This window comes from Convolutriloba macropyga, chromosome 1, assembly GCF_964194025.1.
Source record: "Convolutriloba macropyga chromosome 1, txConMacr16.3, whole genome shotgun sequence".
Taxonomy (NCBI): Eukaryota; Metazoa; Xenacoelomorpha; order Acoela; family Convolutidae; genus Convolutriloba; species Convolutriloba macropyga.
In genome coordinates this window covers 87,923,870-87,944,827 of record NC_134468.1, presented here as the reverse complement: position 1 = coordinate 87,944,827, position 20,958 = coordinate 87,923,870, and the positions used below count along the sequence as shown (strand labels likewise).

Here is a 20,958-nt window from a genome sequence, read left to right as displayed (position 1 = left end):
TTACAAATCGGACGGTTATCTTGTAAGTCTCTTGCAAATCGGACGGTTATCTTGCACGACTCTTGCAAATCATATGGTTATCTTGCAAGTCTCTTACAAACCATACGGTTATCTTGCAAGTCTCTTACAAATCGGACGGTTATCTTGTAAGTCTCTTGCAAATCATACGGTTATCTTGCACGACTCTTGCAAATCATACGGTTATCTTGCAAGTCTCTTACAAGTCGGACGGTTATCTTGTAAGTCTCTTGCAAATCATACGGTTATCTTGCACGACTCTTGCAAATCATACGGTTATCTTGCAAGTCTCTTACAAATCGGACGGTTATCTTGTAAGTCTCTTGCAAATCGGACGGTTAATTTGCAAGATAACCGTTCAATTTTGACTGGGGCATCTTGAAAGCATTTTGGAGAAAACAGACAATTTTTCACCGGGAAGCAAAATTTGATCACTGCTTAACGAACAAAGGACAAATCAATTCCTATCTGCCTTTCGCGATCAATGATCTGAAATTCCTATTAATTTTTGTTATCGAAAGAAGCGGATTAAAATTTACGTGACATAAAACTTTTTAGTGTGACTCTATACAGTTGTGCTGAAGACTATTATTCCAGAATGAATTTTAATAAATTAATTACATACTTCAATCAATATTTTTACTTGATCACTAAGAAATCATTTGATCTCATTCAATTCATAATTTTCATGTGTAAATATTATATCAAAAAGATCTGGTGAAAGTTAAAGAACTGTTCCTTCCACCCCCCGCCCGGTTATAGAACATGACCATCAACAGTTGATATTTGCATACTTTTATTGTTATATATTAATATTTAATCAACTAATGGTACTTCTAGTTGCTGTAAAAACCATAATCCATGAAAAATCACAAGCTAGATTGTGCAAAATAACCAATGGGGTGCAAACAGACCTGGGTCCAATTAGAAGAAGGAAGGGAGCTACTTACATGGCTCTGCCTGTCTTCTCAGAGAGCAGTGCCTCTATCTGCTCAACTAACTCCAGTCGCTCTTTCGTGTCCTGGTTGTACAACAATTCTAACCACTCACTCTGTGTACCCTCCTCATTCTAAACAACAACAAATAAACAACTCTTAAAACACTCTCGTCCACATTTTAAAATGCCGAAAGTCTGCAGTGCTAGAAGTTAAAATGCCAGAGGTTCCTACTTAGCCAGAAGTTGACTTCCATGAACTTTCATTATTTTAAAACCTGCACGTTTCGTGGTTTAAGCAAGGTTATATGACTCTGCTGAAATCGCTTCGAAATTCTGACTTAATATCTCGATTTGCTTCGTCACTTTCGATAAACGCCAGAAGTTCTCGGTGACTTCAAGAAGAGTCACGTAACCTATACTTTAACTGAGCTCGTAATCATTCCCAATCGTAGAAATAATCTAAAAAAGAAGCGCAGTCCTTGATTAAATGCAACAAAAAACAATCTCAGCTTATGTTTCGTTAACAGCATTTTCAATTACGGTTTTTAAAACGAAATGGGATCTTTCGAACAAAATTCTCTCGTGGCAAAACAGAACCGAGCTCTTTCCGTATGAAATTTATACGCTTACATTTTCTGGCTCCTTTAAGATTGCCTTAGCTATTATAATAAGAAAGAACACGACCTATAAAAACAATTCTAAATTGAGAAATACAACAAGGAGGCTCGGTAATGTGCATACGTACATTATGTTCCGACCCCACTCATCCACATTCTTGACTTAGTTGGCTACCAAATGATGAAGATAGAAAACTTTCAAAAACATACCCAACGTTCAATAAACAACTAATGAAAGACGTCAAAATCACGCTAGAGGGCCAGTTGTTAATAACAAGACTACTAGAAAGGATAATAGAAAAAAATGTAACAACAAAATTTATATACGACTAAAACTCGATGTCTACAATAAAAAAAACAATAACAAAATCAAAATCTCATCAGATAAAAACCGAAAAAAAAAATTTAACCTATTCTTTAGAAAAGATATGGGACCTGGCCCCAATGCGACAGGTTAACAGGTCAACAAGAGAGAGCAAAAGGTGCGCAAGTTCGAAAAAGACCAAGTTCAAAAAACTTTTCAATTTTTGAAAACAATTAATTTCACAGTTATTAATGTCGTTAGATATCAACTGAAATCACTAAAATTTTCATTTAAATCTTCTTAGTAAGCAGTTTAAACATGCCATTACCCGATGTTCAATTGCGCAAACACTTCAAAGCCAACGGGGTGAATAATTATTGTTATAATTTTAAAAGAAACCAAAAATGTCTTGAAATGTACAAATGTATGAAAACCTAACATTTTATAGACCTCGTAGTAATTTTATAGATCTCATTTTATAGTGGTAAAAAGCCGAGAAACATTTGCTTGAAGCTAAATTGGTTATCAAGATTAAACTATAGCTCACTGGAAAGGGGTTGTGACCAGTGTTTACAGAAGCTGAGCTACAAATCGACCAGGAAGCCGATTGGGCCTTTCAATAATGAGACTAAGTCACGAGCCCACAAAAAAAACAAATGCATAAAAAGCCGAAACTTCAAACAATTTTACGACATGACACTGTTCAGGGCACTATAATTATCAGATGTTACTTGCAAGAACTTTAAATTGTCACTTTCCCTGCATCTTGACATCAACGAGTCTTCCTTATAAAAAGACTACTTAGACATGTCAACAAAGAGGAAACCAAAAATTGAACAGTATAGAAATCTCGAAACCTTTTGAAACTAAATGGTCGAAGCAATCAGTCCCAGCGTATAACCAAGCGCAAAAAAGTTTGAATTAACGAAAGCAATTGAGACTTCTAATAAATTAGATTGAGTTACATGGTGACAAAAAAAACAAAATTTTTTTTAATTTAAATTAAGTCATTAAAACAACAGCTATAAACTGAAATCCTTAACTAGGTTGAATAATACGTCTCCTAGAAGCAATTAAGATCTTTCGTTATCGGGCATATGGCATGCAGCAAGGAAAAAAACCATCATTGGCAAAATAAAAAACCCACAATGTTTTGCGAGATGACTGTGTCTCAGTCCAAAAAGCAAAACTATTCACCAAAGACAATTAGCACATCAAGATAAGCCTCTTTCCAACGATGTACGTTTTTCTTACAATACCTTCCTTTAATTGGACTGGTCAATAATGTGATAATTCCACAAGGGAACAAAATGAACTTATAAAATATGCAATAATGATGAAAAACAAAACAAAAGTTGAAAACGCGTAGTACTAAAATAACGCAACCATTAATTGAAAACAAAATCGTTACCCACGTTAAGTGATAACTCACAGGAAGTCAGTTTCCGCCTGTTTTTGCTGAGACTGCTCCCGAAGTTGAGAGAAATAAGATAAAATATTGGCAAGGTTCAAAAACTCACCGATATTTTCTCAAAAACAAATGTTTTCAAAGTAGTAACAGACATTAGAAAACAACTGAAGAAGTGTATAGGTTCTTTTATACCTTCTAAAAGCTATATGGATCTTTGATTGGGGAGACAAAGTCATCGGGCTACAAAAAAGTATAGAAATGAAAGCAAAATGTAAGAAATCCATAAAATTTTTACGAAAACAATTGGTCAGAGCCATAAAAACCATGAGCTTAACTCTGAAGCCATAATATACTCTCGTTGAATCGTGTTCATTGTAAATAAAATCTGTCATTAATTGAGCCCTGACTTGAAATTCTTATCCGTAATTTGCATAAAAACGTTTACATAGCGGAAACATTTTGAAAAAAAAAAAGGTTGCGCCCCAAAGAAATCTAAACACAAATATCATAAGAATCCATGGTGAGATCAAGATCAACCCCAATACTGCTGCGAAATTGTTGAAATTGTTTTGAAATCGATCAATTCTATACAAAACTTTTCAGTTTGTTAAATAAATAATGCAGTTTGTATAATTATAGAGTTTAAATTAGCAGAAAATGGCAGAATTACAATTCCAGATGACTCTTAAAGCCAGCCGGAGTACAAATAGATCTCTTTTGAGCTTAAGAAGAGTATGGCCGCGGTTTCAAGGTGTCTACATCTAGCAAATTTAAAGCAAGTGGGCTAAAAAAAGACATTTTCTTGACAAAAAAGCCTGGATTTTGAAAAATTTAGCATCAATTCTATCCAAAAAAAAGTTGAACCGAATAATTCAGCAACCGCCTTTATGTTTAGAGATAAAATCAATAGCACTACAGTTAACAATTTTAACATATTATCGCAAAATTGACACAAATTTGATCAAAATGGACAGATTTGGTCAAAAATGTGAATAAAAAGAGGTGAATTACGTCTAATATTCACAAAACTTTAAACCTCGATAACTCCCTATAAAAAGCGAAAACTGAAAACATCTTTTTAATTACATATTCTACGCTGAACGGGCTTTCTAATGATACCACTCACAACTCTCTACGATTATTATATCGATCGGCCAAAATTGCCTGAACAAAAAAAAACCAATTTGAGTATATAGTTCCTCCCCCCTCAAGAGGGGTCGGAACAACAAAGGCGCCATTTTGTAGCGGTTTTTAAAGCAAATGTTTAAGATTGATCATTACGAGTCCAATTTGACTTCAAACAATCAAATCTTTCGTTATAAATCGAACTCAAAGAAATTGACTGCACAAATAACAACTTGAATCAGAGAAGAGACATTTTGTTTACCCCCCCACCCCAGCTTAGTGAGTGAACATTTATTTGCGCCACCCAGACGCACGTGCCATATTTTTATTTTCTTTCGCTTTTCTATTAGGTCACGCATAGTTTTTTGTCATACTGTCTCGTTTCTTGTTGGTTGTTAAAAATTTTTTTTTATGCTTCGTTGCGACTAGAATTTTTTGTAAAGTGCTAATAACAGGTCACTGTTAATTGCTGATGAAAACTGATTCAAGACATCACTCGACTAGACTATATAAGCCTTCTGATGTCCTCTCAAATTTAAGTGATGTGTTTGTATTAATAACAATAACATGTCCTTTGATTTGAAAACCGAATTTATTATTATTATTTTTACATAATGATTTACTATGTAATGACACGTGATCTGTAACGGGGGGGGGCACAAACTCAAAAAAGATCCGTGAAACTAATAAAACTGTGAGCTCCAAACTTATTGCAAGGATCGTGAAAACATGTTTTATAAGCATGAGATATAAATCTTACATCTTGGAACAAGTTAGTGAATGTTATCTGATTGGGCTGATCAGTGGATTCGCTCATCTTCTGTGCACTCTCCACTAATTGAATCACGTGAGAATCACTCTTCTTCCCAATGTGTTTCTTTATTGCCCCTTTCATCTGCTCTTCTGTCACGAATGTGTTCCCATCAGCCACTTTCTCTAACTCCCTCTGAAGCAGGGCAGTCATCCGGGCAATCTTGTGGTAGTGGTCTTCGTCCATCCGACCTTTGAACAGCAAAAAAGGCTATCACACATTTCTTGTTATGAAAAATTATTCAATTTTGTAATTATTTGCAATGTATACAATTCATCAAAGAGATCCAAGAATATGGAAGGCTTGAAAAAAATACCTAGCAGTAAAAGTTACAAAAAAACATGTAACAAGGAAGTTATGACCCATAGAAAATATATGGAAATTTACAGAACCCAGTGCACAAAGTGTTCATGCTAAATTTGAAGTCATAGAATCCACAGAAAAAGAAATTACACGTTATTAATTCACACTTTCCGAAAGAGTTTAATACGCTTACGAAAGACTTTAAAAAATTAATTCAGTAAAAATTAATTCAGAATTTGCTATCTCAATATTAACAGAGCATTTGATCACATAAGAGATCAAGAGATTGTGCAAAAAAGTTGAGGACAATTGAAAATGCAAGAAAAGATTTTTAAAAAGGAAAAGATCAACAAACAGTAAGAGAACTGTTCAAATCTTCAATTAATTCACACTTTCCGAAAGAGTTTAATACGCTTTCGAAAGACTTTAAAAAATTAATTCAGTAAACGCTTGATTTTAACGTACATCAAAAAGATTTTCAGCATGTAATTGGTAGGGTTGAAATAAAATAACCAACTATGATGCAGACAAATGTTGTTGATAAACACCTCTATATCGCAAAGGTCAACAGCGAATTGGTAGGGTTGAAATAAAATAACAACTGTGATGCAGACAAATGTTGTTGATAAACACCTCTAAATCGGAAAGGTCAACAGCGAAGAACCACTTTTTCTTTTAAAATTTGTTTACGAAGTTTTCAAGTCTCAAGCAACTGAGCTTTCAACAAGCGCCAGCAATCGACAAGAATAAAACATGTTCATCATATCTACAACCGACAGTATTCGCCATATATAGATACAGCATTTAGAAAACACAATAAAAAAACCTTTTAGGAATGGATTGCCAGGCTATGTGGAGCCCATTTGCCCTGTACAACCTTCTCTGATGGACAATTCAGACCAAATCAAACAAAAAATTAAACCCCCGTAGGAGAAACGAATTTGCTATCTCAATATTAAATCACATAAGAGATCAAGAGATTGTGCAAAAAAGTTGAGGACAATTGAAAATGCAGGAAAAGATTTTTAAAAAGGAAGCTTCCTTCTCCTCGCCTTTTGTGGCGTCATTTCCATATGACTACTTCTATAATAAATATTGGCAGTTGACTACACGTAACATTGAAAAAATTGAAAAAAAACTATCTACCTTCTAAAGCATCTCAAAATAAGTCTATATTTAGCACTAGGACTTTTAATCGTAACTTCAAATTACTTTTTTATGTACTGTGTATTATCTAAGGTGCATACGTTCCTCAGAAAGCAACTGTTCCGCCTCAATTTAAATAACAAAGTTATAAAATCAAGTATTGAAAAGGGCTTAAAAATCAAGAATACCTCAAAATGGCGTTAAATCAACTAAAACAAAGAAATCAAATTTTAGAAATTAACATCATCGACACATCGACAAACTTAGACAATCCAAGTTTTTTCACGCAACCGAGGAAATGAAAGTAATACCCGTTAACCTATTCCCTGAGAACAGCGTACAAAAACTGCTGCGCAATACTAGACAGCAATAGCAACATTTCCCAGGTGTTAAACAAGACAGGAGAGAGAGAGAGAGAGAGAGAGAGAGAGAGTAAACGTTTCAAGAATATCAGAATTTCATCTGAATGTTTCACAAGCGTTTGACTAACTGTGATGCAGAAAAATGTTATTGATAAACACCTCTATATCGGAAAGGTCAACAGCGAAGAACCACTTTTTCTTTTAAAATTTGTTTACGATGTTTTCAAGTCTTAAGCAACTGAGCTTACATTCTTCTCTGATGGACAATTCAGACCAAATCAAACAAAAACGTAAACACCGTAGGGGAAACGAATTTGCTATTTCAATATTAACAGAGCATTTGATCAAGGGCAATTGTTCACATAAGAGATCAAGTGATTGTGCAAAAAAAGTTGAGGACAATTGGAAATGCAAGAAAAGATTTTTAAAAAGGAAAAGATCAACAAACTGTAAGAGAACTGTTCAAATCCTGCAAAAGACGGTTTCATCATAACCTATAGGGTTTATTCATCAGTTGCAGTTTGCACGAATCATTATTGGCGCCATATGTTCAACAGCCACAGGAAAAAAGTACTCCAACAAAAGGCAACAGATTTCGCAAAAACGGATTTCAAAAACCTTCTACATGGATGATTTTGTAGTCAATGAGAACGAACTGCAAGCGGCAGTTCAAGACATGCTACCTAAACTCTCGAAAGGAGGCTGCAATCTGACTAAATTGGTCTCAAACTCTGAAGAATGCCTCTTAAGTCTTGGAAGTCATGTGGAATACGGCAAAATGTAACAAGTAATCCACAGACAACACAATTAGGAAACTTCCTTCATGGCGACAGGGGTAACAATCTTTCAGGCAGGATAGTTGGAAGGAAGTACTACCAGAAAAAAAGCCACGACAATTATGAACAACCTAATAAATTAGCTACAAGTTTTCTGCGATAACTCAAATTTAGCCTAAAAAGTCGTATTATTGATTTTTTTAAAAAAACAGAGCGACCAATCATTTTCAGCAATTTTGGCGTGGACTACGTGGGACCTTTCACCGGAATGCAGAACGGAAAACCTAAATGAGCCTATTCACTTGTTTGATAATCAGAGCAATTTACATAGATGAAGATGACCTCAGCACCGAAAAAAATTTGACACCCATCCCTAGGCCTTCGATTAGCGCCGTCGTGGAGGAGGGAAGGCTGCACTGAGTTTTTGGCTGCTAAACTTTATTCCGTTGCTTATTCCTTTATATCCTATGTATTCTATCCCTAAGCTCATCACTCTACGCAGCCAGCGAGTTTTTTCTGTTGTCAGAAAAACTTCCTTGTTGCAAGTAAGCCGGTACGCAAAGACCGCTGCCGTTGCACCAGGGCTTCATCAAAGATCAGCTATTCAGGTAGCCCACTGTGCTTCTCACTTTCATGGGGTCTACTCGTTCAGTGCATAAAAGAAGCTCCTCTTCACGGTTTTGATCCAGCGAAACTGACAACCGATATATTTGCAACAATAATCAGCGAAAACGAATGTCGTGTCATTTCATGTCCACTCTCCCGCGTGAGAAGCAGCAACAAGGACAAAAATCATCTGGCGCCAAACCATTTGTTGCTCTACAGACCACTCTGCATCATAGCCGTTTCAACGACACTGAAGACTTCGGCGTAGATGCAGGCGAAACAAGTCGAGGCGTCAGCAAATTTGGAAGTAATGACCCTAAAAGCTTACCCCAAGAGCAATATGGCGCCTCGGTCTAGTCTCACGCACTTTCACCGGCAAAGAGAATCTAGATAGATCATGGTAATTTAAATCGACCCGCAGGTAAACTCATGTATGTTCACTCCAAACACCATAGAATGTTATGGTTAGGTTTTATGGGCCCGGGGACATTAATCATTAGCATTAAAAGCCTTGTCAAATTTAAGAGTCTCGGTGTTTTAAGATTATTAGTCAAACTGTCGGGCAATAAAGCACAACAATAAAAACTTACAACACATTCCAGAATCAGCTCATTGGACAAGATTAAGTTCTACTTTAAGTCGAGGTTATACAGAAATTTTTCAAACTATGTTGAAGTTGATCAAGATCATAAGTTGGTTTTCAGGTCTAAGGACGTTTTTGTGAAGTGAATACAAACACATCACTCAGATCTGACAAGTTATCAATGGTCTTTAAAAAGCATAATAAAGGGATGTATTGAAGCAGTTGAAAAATATTCAGTAACGACGCCTTGTTCGAGTTCAGCTAAGTGAGGCCTAGGTTAGATTAAGTTGAAAATTAAATTAAAATAAGATAAGTTATGTTAGTACCTTGTAGTATGTCGAAGAACTGTTTGATTCTGGAATCGAATGAGAAGCGTTGACAGGCATCGTTGAGATTGTACGCCATCTCAGTACACCTGGAATCGTACTTGTCTCTCAGGAACTTATCCAGGTACTCTGGCATTGGCTGGTGGGTTCCCAGGGACACCTGGAGAAATTTCAGTTGATCAAATTAATAAATTTTGACAGGTATGAAGTTAACAGATACCATGGTTGAATGTTGATGATTCTTACCAGATAACCCTTCATTGACATTAGGATGCAGAGGTATAGCCCAAAATTTCCGCCTTAGTAAAATTGGCTCGAAAATTAGATACATACAATGAACGAAATTAGGAGAAATCCTTTGTATCTTACTTTTCGCAAAAGGGGTTCCGCCAATTTTGCGAAATAAAAGAACATTCGGTGCGAAAAGTAGGTTACAAATCTTGTAGCACGTTTCCGCTCAATTTATATATCTATTATTCGCGCGCATTTTGAGCATGCAATAAGCACTTTAATAAAGATTTAATTGAAGCTTTCAAAGATTTAAAGTGCTTAAAATACATGCAACCATAAAAACTGATTTTGTTCCGAAAAATCCCTCGCACATCAAAGGCTTTGTATATCAATGTGGGACTGGCCGATTTTTATGAGTAGTAATAAAAAGTACTAATAAGTAGTAATAAAGTACTATAAGTAGTAATAAAGTAGTGATAAAAAACTACTAGTAGTAATAAGTTAGGCTTAATTAAATAAGTAGTAATTAAGTTAGGCTTAATTGCGGATTATATGCGAAATCGAGCTACAATGCATGCGAAAAATCGATACATAAATGGAGCAGATGCGTGATACAAGCCGTGCGAAAAATAGGTTATAAAGTTTGTACTTGTATTTCGCTGTTAGGATTAGGACACTTTTGCGAACACGGGATTCTAATTTCCATTTTGCCGGTTTCTGCTAAAGTAGCTATTTTCCGCAATATTGTTCTACTTTCAATGTATTAACATAGTAAAAACGAACACTAGATACACGCATCGGGCATATCTGCCCGTGACGATTTGGGTATACCTCTGCGTCGTAATGGAGGGAAAGGGGGTTAAGATCCCCATTACCAGATAAGCAACAGCTATCAATACCAAAAGAAAACCTTGTCGAAATTTGAGAATTGTAAATTCAATAGAGCATCTAAGGTAGAAATTCAGCCAGCGTCGCCTGAATTTTTCCCGTAAACTTTGGGCAAATTTCAGGTAGAAACAATTTGGCCGAATGATAGAGGTTGAAATTTATTTAGACTGCAAGGAAACATCATATACACTGCAATAAGCAGTTTCGCACTCTGTTTTACGGAAAAAATTGAATGGACTGAAGGATATTGAAATGAAAATTACAGCAATTTGTGCCAACGTGAGTTTCCTGACAAACGTTCTGTTGATGATCAAATCTTTCAACAGTCAAGAATTTGAATTTCATACGTTAGATCAGTTAAAAAGCCAGTCACATTAAAATATCCCGCTTGTTTGAGTCATAATAGCTTAATTGAAATCGTTATCAGTTTTAATAGATCTGTGATCGTTGAACAGATGCTTAATCTCAAATAGAAAGATGTTCGATCAAGTTCAATCATTTAACAAGGCAATTACAGACAACTGCAGCTCATCAGCGTGTTTGGTAAGTTGTGTGTGAATGAAATGTGATCAATTGGAGAGAGTGAAAAGATGTGAATAGATTGTCTAAAGTGCAGTAGCCGCCAGATATCTAACACTAATGCAATCTCTTGTGTTAAAAAAGTTGCCAATTACCGAAGAGTGGGAGCTTCTTTGTTCCTTCGCCTCCTTTAAAAAATATAAAAAATTTTGTGACATATGCCTAAAATTTACCATTTGCGAAAAGCCAAAACATCCTACAAAGTCGGAACAATTGCTCTCAAACTAATGGCGAAGGTTGGCTTTGGTAGTAGCTAGCAACTTCAGCTCAGCAAGGCTAGCCACAAAGGGAGGGGAGGGGGGATGTTGAGGTGAGCAGAAGGTAACTGCACATAAACTTAATGTCCTCTGGGCTTTACCAATTTTTGACAAGAAGATAAATGGCCTGACCAAGCAGAAAATCGCATAAGAAAGACCAACAGTATCCCGTTGCATTTGAGAGCAAGTAACCAATTAATCATTTGACCGCTGATAAACTATAACGATATTAAAAATCCAGTGAATGACAAAGATAATGATCAACGTAACATCTGTATATGCAGTAACAATGTCACATAAAGTGTTAAGGGAAATTTTGATGACAATGAGGTGAAAAGAACTTTGAAGTTACCTTCGCATCATCGGCAATCTTCATTTTCCAGTATTCTTTGATCAGTTTGCTTGTGTTTATTCTGTCTAGCTTCACATTTTTAATCTGTCCCTCGAAGCGCAAGTAGAGTGCCACCGATTCGTCCATGCCCTAAGCCAAAAACTTGCAATCAAAACTAAGGATTTATTCTGCCTGCCAGCTTAGCGACAATGTAAATTTTACGCCCCAAGCTCATGTGCTGTTTTTTACATATTACATATAAAACTACACAAAACGTAATTGCGGGCATAAAAACACATTATCGTAGTCATCCAGCGATTAATGACGCAAACCTCCGAATTCTCTGAACTTCAATGCATCCACAAATCACTTTTCTGGAGCAAATAGTTCAGGCTCCGTTAAATTAGTCCAAGATTAAGGTAACAAAAGCTGCTGGATGTTAATTCCGGTAACAGACACCATTCCGATCCCTTAGATTAATTTCTTTTTTCTTTTCTTTATACTAATTGATAAATGTGTCACATTCTGATTTAGAATTGGCATAACTTGTCTGTTGTTTGTACTAGCCGTCCACAAATAAACTTCAATTAGTGAGATATCCTAAGTTGACCTCAAGACCTTCAATTAAAGCAAAACTCAATTTGAGGGGGAGAGAAAGTCAGTTTTGAGAGTGAGGTCAGCCATGTGTGACAAAAAATTTACTCATGTGTTAGAACAAATCACTCGCTTCAATACGATGGAAAAATAACGTGACGTCTTAGTTGAAATTGCATGAATGATTAAACAAAAAGCACATTTGAAGTGAACGTCACATCATATGGTCGGAACAAAAATCTGGACGATCAATTCAAAATATAGCTGGATTAATTGCCGAAGCGTCGGACCCAACTGTATAGCAAAAAGATCAGTGCCACAAAAACAACCATTTTTCGTCTTGAAATAATTACTCTTTACTCAAATTATCTTTTCCTTTAAAATTTAAATTTTTAAATTTAAATTTTTGTCGAATAGTTTTCTCTTGTTAAAGATATCTTTCATACAACGAATAACATCTATTGCAAAATTTAAATTTATCCGGAAAAAGATAAAGAACTTTTCAGGAACTGCTCCAAGAAACTTTTCAGAGAAAATATAAGTCTTCTTAGTCAAAAACACCAGTTATAGATATCGTAACATTAATTCCAACAAGATGTCAAAACTTAAAGGACATAATTAGCAAACAATCAAATACAATAAGGAAAAAGTCTCAAAACCTCATTCTTCTCAGAACTCACAAACAAAGGCCAAATAAACCTAAAGATTATGGCAACAACTCATCTCTAAAAGTTAAATTAAATTAAACAGAATCAGAATTCAAAAGGAAACGGAAACTTAGAGTATAAATCATTATTCAGCATTCAAGGTCCAATAAAAAATATTCAACCATCTTCCTGAAAAAGAAACAGTTAAAACAAAATTCAAAGATTCGAGGCATTGAAGTCTTTTGTTGCAAATATTGAAATAATGCTGAAATCGCAAGTGTGAAAGAAATTTTCAATGAATTTCAAACAATTCTAAAACATGTTGATCGAATTATCAATAAAACAAAACTTAAATCTATGACGGTGCTAAGAATTCAAACAAACCTCACAAATTGCCAAAAAAATAGCCGCCGTGAATTCCCATTGCCCCGATTGGGATTGAAAGTACGGGGAAAATGAAAATTGGTCTTTGTACAAAACCATAGTTAAAGTGCGAACTATATTGATGTCATTTTGTAGCTGTACACACTCCTGTGTCTCAGTGGAGTACACGGGGGGCTAGTATCACTACCGATAAGCAATAGAGATGGTAACTAAGACTTATAAGAACAAAGTTTACGTACGGGCATATAATATTTCCGTTTCTATTTTCAATTTCGTTTTTATGAATCTGTTAATTTTAGATTGTTTCGCCGAGCAACTGTTGTTTTAATAAACTTTGAGCAGAATGGGTGAAAGATGAAACTGGCCTAAAGAAGTCAAAAAGATTTCAAGCAAAATGATAAGTATGAAATTCAACTGAAAGGAAGGTTTAAGATGATGATTATTATTTGTTGAAGTTTTTTTCCCCTGGTACTGTTAAATTTGAATTATGATGCTTGAAAACAAACTTTATTTTTTAAAAAAAAAAGAATTCGTATACCTACTCCATTCTCAAATATTCATAAACGCGTTAAGTAGTTCGGCTACCGGTAGGTAAAAGGATGTTTGTCGACCGAAAATGAGCTCGACATTTTATTTTGGTGTGATCTTGATAAGAAAACTTCGAAGAGGTTTGTGAAGCTAGTAAATCTAACAAAATATAAGTAAGGAAAGTTTATCATAGTTAGTTAAGAGAAGAAATTTGATGTATCGATTAAAATATCTCCAAACAGACGTTATATAACTAACCAAACCCTGGAAGTACTCCTGGTCAGTGAAAGTGGCTAGATCAGCCCCTGAAATCTCAGACAAGAGAATGTCTACTAAGTTCTCACTCCTCTTCCCACTGGCCAACTCCTTCCACCTCTTTGTTCCACCCGAGATGTAGTCTCCACACTTGTCCCATCTCGGCCTAAAACATGCACAAGGATCACGGCTACAAAACATGAACCAAAAGTTCTTAATAAAATGGCCTGCAGTACTAAACAAAGGATCTTTTCCGTTTGTGCCCCCACACCAGTATGTTATGCTCCCCCAGTTAAAGAGCACGTGTAACTACATGGTAAATCATTATGTAAAAATATGGCACTGGCACGTGCGTCTGGGGGGGGGGGGGTGCAAATGATATGCACCCTTAAGCTGGGGGGCACAAACAAAAAGATCAGAAAAAAAGGCGTCCGGATAGACTTCACCTGCGCAAACTGATGCTCTTCTTTTAAGATTACTTGTATTAAGTCATCTCCGCTATCTTGCAACGTTTTTTTCTGAGAAAATCCCAATAACCTGTCGCCCAAAAAACCATTAAAAGCGGCCGGAGAAGACTTGCTTCTATCTTGAAAAATTAAATTCTTCGTTTGACCTAAATAAAAAAACACGATTCTCCCATTACACTTCACTGAATTCAAGATAATATGGAATTTTTTGGAAGTTTAGAACAGGAAAGCTCCCCGCTTTTCAAAATGTGACAATTCCAAATAGTGATCTTAGATATCTTGAATCCTTTCCAATAGTTTCCTGCGAAGCATTCATTTTATTACACAGATTAGACTTGAATTTTTCAATTAAAATTTAAACTATTAAACCACGAACAATCATTTTTTGCTAAAAAAATAATCAAAATTGCATGATAATCATTTTCGCACGACAGAGGCGCTAATCTGCCCATTTTAAGAACAAGATTGGGAACAACTTTGAATTTGAATGTTTAAAATGTAATTGGAAGAGTGTTAAATGATATATTTTAAATGGTATAATTTTTGTTCCGACCCCCAGAGTTGTGAGTGGTATCATTAGAAAGCACGTACACCCTAGAATATGGAATTAAAAAGATTTTTTCAAATTCCGTTTTTACAGGGAATTATTGAGGTTTAAAAATTTCTGAACATTCGGCAGCTTTTATTCAACTTTTCCGTAATTTTGGCAACAATTTGACTCAATTTTGCAATTATGATTTTAAAAAAGGTTAAAAATTCTAATATTAGAGTGTTATTGTTTTCGTTAAAAATAGAAGAGCGTTAGTGAATTGTTTGATTGAAGATTTTTTGGCTAAAAATTTTGATAAAATTTTCGATGATTTTTTGGTCGATTTTGCTTAAATTTGCAGAAGTAGAGACCTAGAAACCGCTGACATATTCTCCGTAAACTCCAAAAGAAGAGCTAGTTGAATTTCGGCGCCCTATAAAAGTCTTCCAGAATTAAAATTTCTTGCAAATTTAACTCAATAATTATACAAAAACATTTTCTTATTTCTGAAATATTTAAAGTAACCAGAGATCTAATTCACAAACATTTGGAACAATTGGACAATTTGTTGAGCGCGCAGCAAAATCGGTTATAGGCTTGATCTCCTTGTGGACTCTGCCTTTTTTGGCGCTACCTTTTTTTCAAAATATTTAGCCTTCATTGTTTTTTTAATGTTAATAACTGACGGTCGACTTGAAAGCAAGGCCGATTGTAGACATAGTTTGTTTTCAGAAAAAACCTAATGATTTTTATGGCTTTGAGGAAAAGTTTTAAAAATTTTTAACTGAATTCGTGTGTTTTGTTTTCATTTGCTCTTATTTTTGCAGTCTGGTTGCTTAGTCTAACTGGACAGATCCAAATGGCTTCTTCAAGAGGTGTAAGGGAAACTATACAGTGTATCCAGCTGTTATCTGATGTCTCGTATGGCATTGAATATAAAGGTTTTAAGAAAAATTCAGTGATTTTTTTGAACTTGTCAATTTTTCAATCTCATTGTGTCAACTTTTAGCTAATTCACAGTATATACAAGTTAAACTTTCTTTCATATAACACAAAAACTAAACTTGTCGTCTTTTAAATAACCTCTTCTTGGTTTTGGTACAACGAGTTTTCACACAAAACTTTCAATTTTGTGCATAATTGCCCAATTTTGCTTTTTTTTTCTGCTTCTTTGGTTAATAATCACATTCTTGAAAAATCCAATTGGAAAAAGCGCCTAGAAAACGCATTTTTATATATTTATTGCTTTTGATTGCTTTTATAACTTATGCTTTTAAGGGCTGCGACACCGCCATCTGTTAGAATTTAGTAGTTTTTTGTTGTATTTGTGTTACTTCTTTCGTAAGCCATATATTTGGTAATAAAATATCTCAATGGCCAACTATAGTTATAAAAACGAACTCAATAACTGATATCGCTATATAGCTAATGATTTCATTGAGTTTCAATTTATTTTGCGCTTTTCGTCACTTTATCGTATTTTACAATTTCGTAACTTAACCTTATTATGGAGAGATCTCGTTAATTTTGTTGAACTAATAAGTAATTTCTCTGCTTGTTAAACGTTTAAACTGTTGTTTCTAGGGCTTAGTCAATTTGTTTCAGAAGAATTTTTTGAGTTTTAGATAATTTCCAATGTTTGTGGTTCTTGTTGTTGTCATTTTGAGATAGCTCTTTTAAAAAAGACTTCATGATGTCCAATGAAAACTCGAGTGAACATATAAATTTTTCGTCGTTAATATCTGATAAAGTTAATGGCTTAAACACTGTGCTTTCGAAAAATTGTTTGTGAAAATTTTAGTTCTGCATGTATTTATTGTTATTTTATTGTCTTCTAACTTCCTCTCAATAATAACAGGCGCACTCAGTTTTCTAAGATGTTGCAGGACTGTCTATTCTTTCAGTTAAAAGCTAATTTTTGTTATGAATTTTTTAAAGTATTTTTTAAAAAAGATGATTTTCTGAACTTTGTCAATCTTATTTCTGTTAAATTGTAGCGCAGTTTCTCCATAGACAAGTCACAACCATTATCTAGTGAACTAAAATTTGCTCTTCATAACTGATTTATTTTCCTCAAATGTTCTTTGTTTTTGGTACTACGAGTTTTCAAAAAATATTCGTGATTTTTTGCTTGTTTGCCCGATTTGTTTTCTTTTCACAGTATCACAATAATGGTCGGTTCTGGTTCTGTTGCCATTTGAAATAAAAATGCAATTAAAAATTTTTATTGTTTTTCGTGAATATCTCAATGTTCAATTGGCTGGGACACCATTGTCATGAAAATGTTGTATTTTTGCCTGTATTTGTCGTTCTTTCTGTAGTCGTGAGATATTCTGAATAATGAAAGTTCTGAATCACTTTCTATGGAGGTATAAATTAATCTCTCAATGATTTCAGTTGATACAATGTTTTTAATCAGTTTGACATTACTTGTTTTCAAAAAAGACAACGTTTTTTTAAACTTTGCCCTTTTGCTCTTTTCTTGTCGACTTGTTATCAAGACGCATTGAGGAAAACTCCCATACTTTTTCTAATGAAGTACGTTTTTTCTTCGTCAGCACAGGTTTTATCTGATGCTATTTTGATTTGGTAGTTATTTGGTTTAAAAAAATGGACAACGAGTTTTGGTCGTAAATAATATTTTTAATTATCTGACTTTCATCGCCGTCTTTTCTGGTAGTCACATTAATGACAGGTCTCATCGGCCCTCTAATGTATACTGTTTTAAAAATTTAGTGGTTTGTTGACGATATGTTATTTTTTATCTCTTCCTTATTTGGTAGACAATTAAGTGAAAAATGTAGATTAGCGGGGTCGGAACATTATGTGCGTAAGCACATTACCGAGCCCCCTTGTTATATATATCATAAGTGACCTCGGTGTAGAAGCTCGTTTGAGTGTCTCTAATTCTATGTAGTATGCATCTCTCTCCTCCACCAACTGTGCATATGATTTGTTCAGGGCCTCCAGTGCTGTTGTGAACTTCTCATTTTCTTCCTCCTTCGACTTCATCTTTGCCTTGTAGTTCTAAAGAAAAATTCACTCTATAACACTACAGGGACATTATAGAAGGACTAAAAGGATACTAACATGGATTGAAAACTATGGATTATTGATCTGTAATTTGAGCTCCATAAACTTAATAATAAGGCTCAGTGCATTCTGAAATCTGTACATATTAAAAACTCAATCGAAAGGGGAAAAAGAGAAATCTTGTTTAGTTCCTAGATTAGTTTCGTAGATTCCTTTCACAAGTTCCTAGTTTCGTTTAGTTCCTAGATTAGATCATTTCACAAAAAAAACATGTTCTGCGATACTCTCATTTAATGGTTAGAGACTGAATTATTCTGTAGCAGTGAAATGAGTGAAAACACTTCGAGATTAGATCTCTTTCATAACTCATAGAGACAAACTTTTTGCAATCTCTTCATCAAATCAAGTGGCAAAATGATACAAGAGTGTAACACTTTAACAATTCATAGATTTTGAAATTTGTTTTGATTTTGTAGTAGCTGATGGACCGAGCTGCCATCTTAAGAACTGTTTTCTTTTCACCGGTTAAATTATAACCCTCTATAACTGATTTTTTGGATCTATTCTGTTCCCCCCCCCCCCCCCCCAGTGTTTTTTATGACCCCCAGTTACAAATTATATGTTGTTATATAGCACGTTACTATATAAGAAAATAGCACGTGCGCCTGGGGGTCATAAAAAATTTATGCTAACTAAGCTGGGGGGCCGAAATATTATAGATCCGATTTTTTAAAAAAAAACATTTATAATGGTATACATAAAATGTAATGGATACTCCCATTTTTATTAAGCTGTTCAAAAAATGCCAGGATCTATTCTGTTTCGGCCCCCAGTGTTTTTATGACCCCCAGTTACAAATTACATGTTGTTATATAGCACGTTACTGTGTAAGAAAAAAACAAGTGCGCCTGGGAGTCATAAAAGATTTATGCTGACTCAGCGGGGGGGGGGGGGGACAGAATAGATCCAAATGCCATTTAAAAACAACATTGGTTTGTGTCACACAGGTTTAAGGATACAAATATTTTGTCCGTGAGGAGGGGACGGGGGTTCATATTGTTTACTAGCATAGAAAGAATACCTCAAAATCGGTCTCTAGTATCTCGAAATGTCTGCGTGGGACTACATTGGCATAATCGGCTAATGTCTCGTTCAACTTGGCAGTTAGTTGTTCATTGGCTTCACGACACTTTCTACAACAAAAAGTAAACAATATACGTTAAATACATTTACAAAAGAGCAAATGAAAACAACATGAACGAGTCTAGACAAGAAAAAAAAATCTCAATCGTTCTGAGCAAAACTCTTGGAAGATTTCAAAAAATCTATTTCAAACAAATCTGATTGCGTATAACGGAAAAAACTGAATGTCTTAATAAATATTCGACGCGCATCATTAGGAAAAATTAGCGCTCATGTAAACTAATTTTCAAGTAAACAAGGAGGCTCGTTAATGTGCGTTTGCACATGATGTTCCGACCCGAGCTCATCTACATTTTTTGACTTAAATGTCAAGCAAATGAAAAGATAACAAAAACAGATGTTTGAAATAAAAAAAATCGTTACAAAACCTAACTATCTATTAAATTACATAATGCCATGCCCCATTACAACACTCACGAGTTCTGCCCTTAAAAAGACTACGAGAGAAAAAAACAAACAACAAAATAAGCAAAAACAAACATTTCAAGACAAAAACTCAATATCTAAACTTAAAAGCACCTATTAACAACGTCAAAATGCAATCAGATAAAACCATAAATGCACAAGGTTACTATTTCCTAACTATACAGCAGATGAAGACTTTCCATAATGAGACTAGGTAACAAGTCGTCAAAGAGAAGAAATAATGAGGCAAAATTCAACATTTTTAAACCAAATAACTTCAAAAGTCTTAAAAATCATTAGCTTATAACAAAATAATTCTCGGTAAAATTAGTAAAAGTCAATATGAAAGCAATTGGACCTGTCTTTGGTTAGTCTAAGCCATGGAAACGACTAAAGATACAGAAAAGGTAAAAAAATTACAAACCATTTGCGAAAACACAAATAATTGAAGCCATTAAAATCATTAGCTATTATCTGAATAATATGTATTTTTATTTCAGTTCTTGTTTATAATAATTCAGCTAAAATTATACTGAAAAAGATAAGTTCATTTGTGCCACATTTGAAAATCATTGGGATCTGTTATTACGCGATTGTGCTGAAGGAAAAAGAAACAAATACACTACTCACATGACTTTTTACAAAAACGCATATTGTCCAACAAACAAAACATCAGTTACATCATGATATCAGTAAACATGTTAATTTTTGAAATACACGGAATTGTATGGGACCTCTCGATGATGAGAATAAATTACAAGTTGGCGAAAAGAACAACAAAAACTCAAAAAAATTTGAAAAAATTTCGAAAAAGTATAATATCAAGAACTTTATGACTATTCGCTATAAACTGACTGCTTCGAGTAATACAATTCATTCAATGTTTAATTACAAGCTTATGAGATAGTTCAGCCTTTTACGGCTACATAAAGAAAAAAAAACAGGCAAAAACTGCAAATTAAAAAAAAAGAGCGAGAAAAGTGTCGAGTGAAAAGCCATTAAAAAACTGAAAGTTTCACAAAAATTTTTCAATTTCAATTAATTCTTCAACAGCAATGAGATTCTTCTGTTTTAACAATATGACTTCAAAAAATCAACAAATCCGAACAAATACATTAAAACTAGGAAATTTTTGAGAAAACCCGTAGTATCAACACCATTAAAATCAACAGATTTCAACGGAAGCCAATAAATAGGCTAGACTATGCCTCGATGAGGCGACAACAAAATTTTTCATCCAAATGTTATCAATAAGACATCACAACAAATCACTGAATATGAAAAAAACAGCAAATACAGTCA

General features: G+C 34.5%; 1 protein-coding gene across 3 annotated transcripts in view; it reads right to left on the bottom strand.

The window, feature by feature from the left end:
- Positions 1-20,958, bottom strand: part of LOC142344074 (translin-associated factor X-interacting protein 1-like) — a 58,512-nt gene that overhangs the window by 22,372 nt on the left and 15,182 nt on the right. For 2 of the 3 annotated variants that reach the window (XM_075395559.1, XM_075395570.1), the window contains exons 8-15: positions 19,130-19,241; positions 17,891-18,042; positions 14,023-14,185; positions 11,633-11,761; positions 11,119-11,151; positions 9,326-9,485; positions 5,173-5,414; positions 969-1,087 (exon numbers count right to left, since the gene is read on the bottom strand). In XM_075395559.1, coding sequence (XP_075251674.1) covers positions 969-1,087; positions 5,173-5,414; positions 9,326-9,485; positions 11,119-11,151; positions 11,633-11,761; positions 14,023-14,185; positions 17,891-18,042; positions 19,130-19,241 — 1,110 coding nt within the window. The remainder of the gene's footprint in view (positions 1-968; positions 1,088-5,172; positions 5,415-9,325; positions 9,486-11,118; positions 11,152-11,632; positions 11,762-14,022; positions 14,186-17,890; positions 18,043-19,129; positions 19,242-20,958) is intronic. The other variant, XM_075395565.1, reaches the window with a different exon arrangement.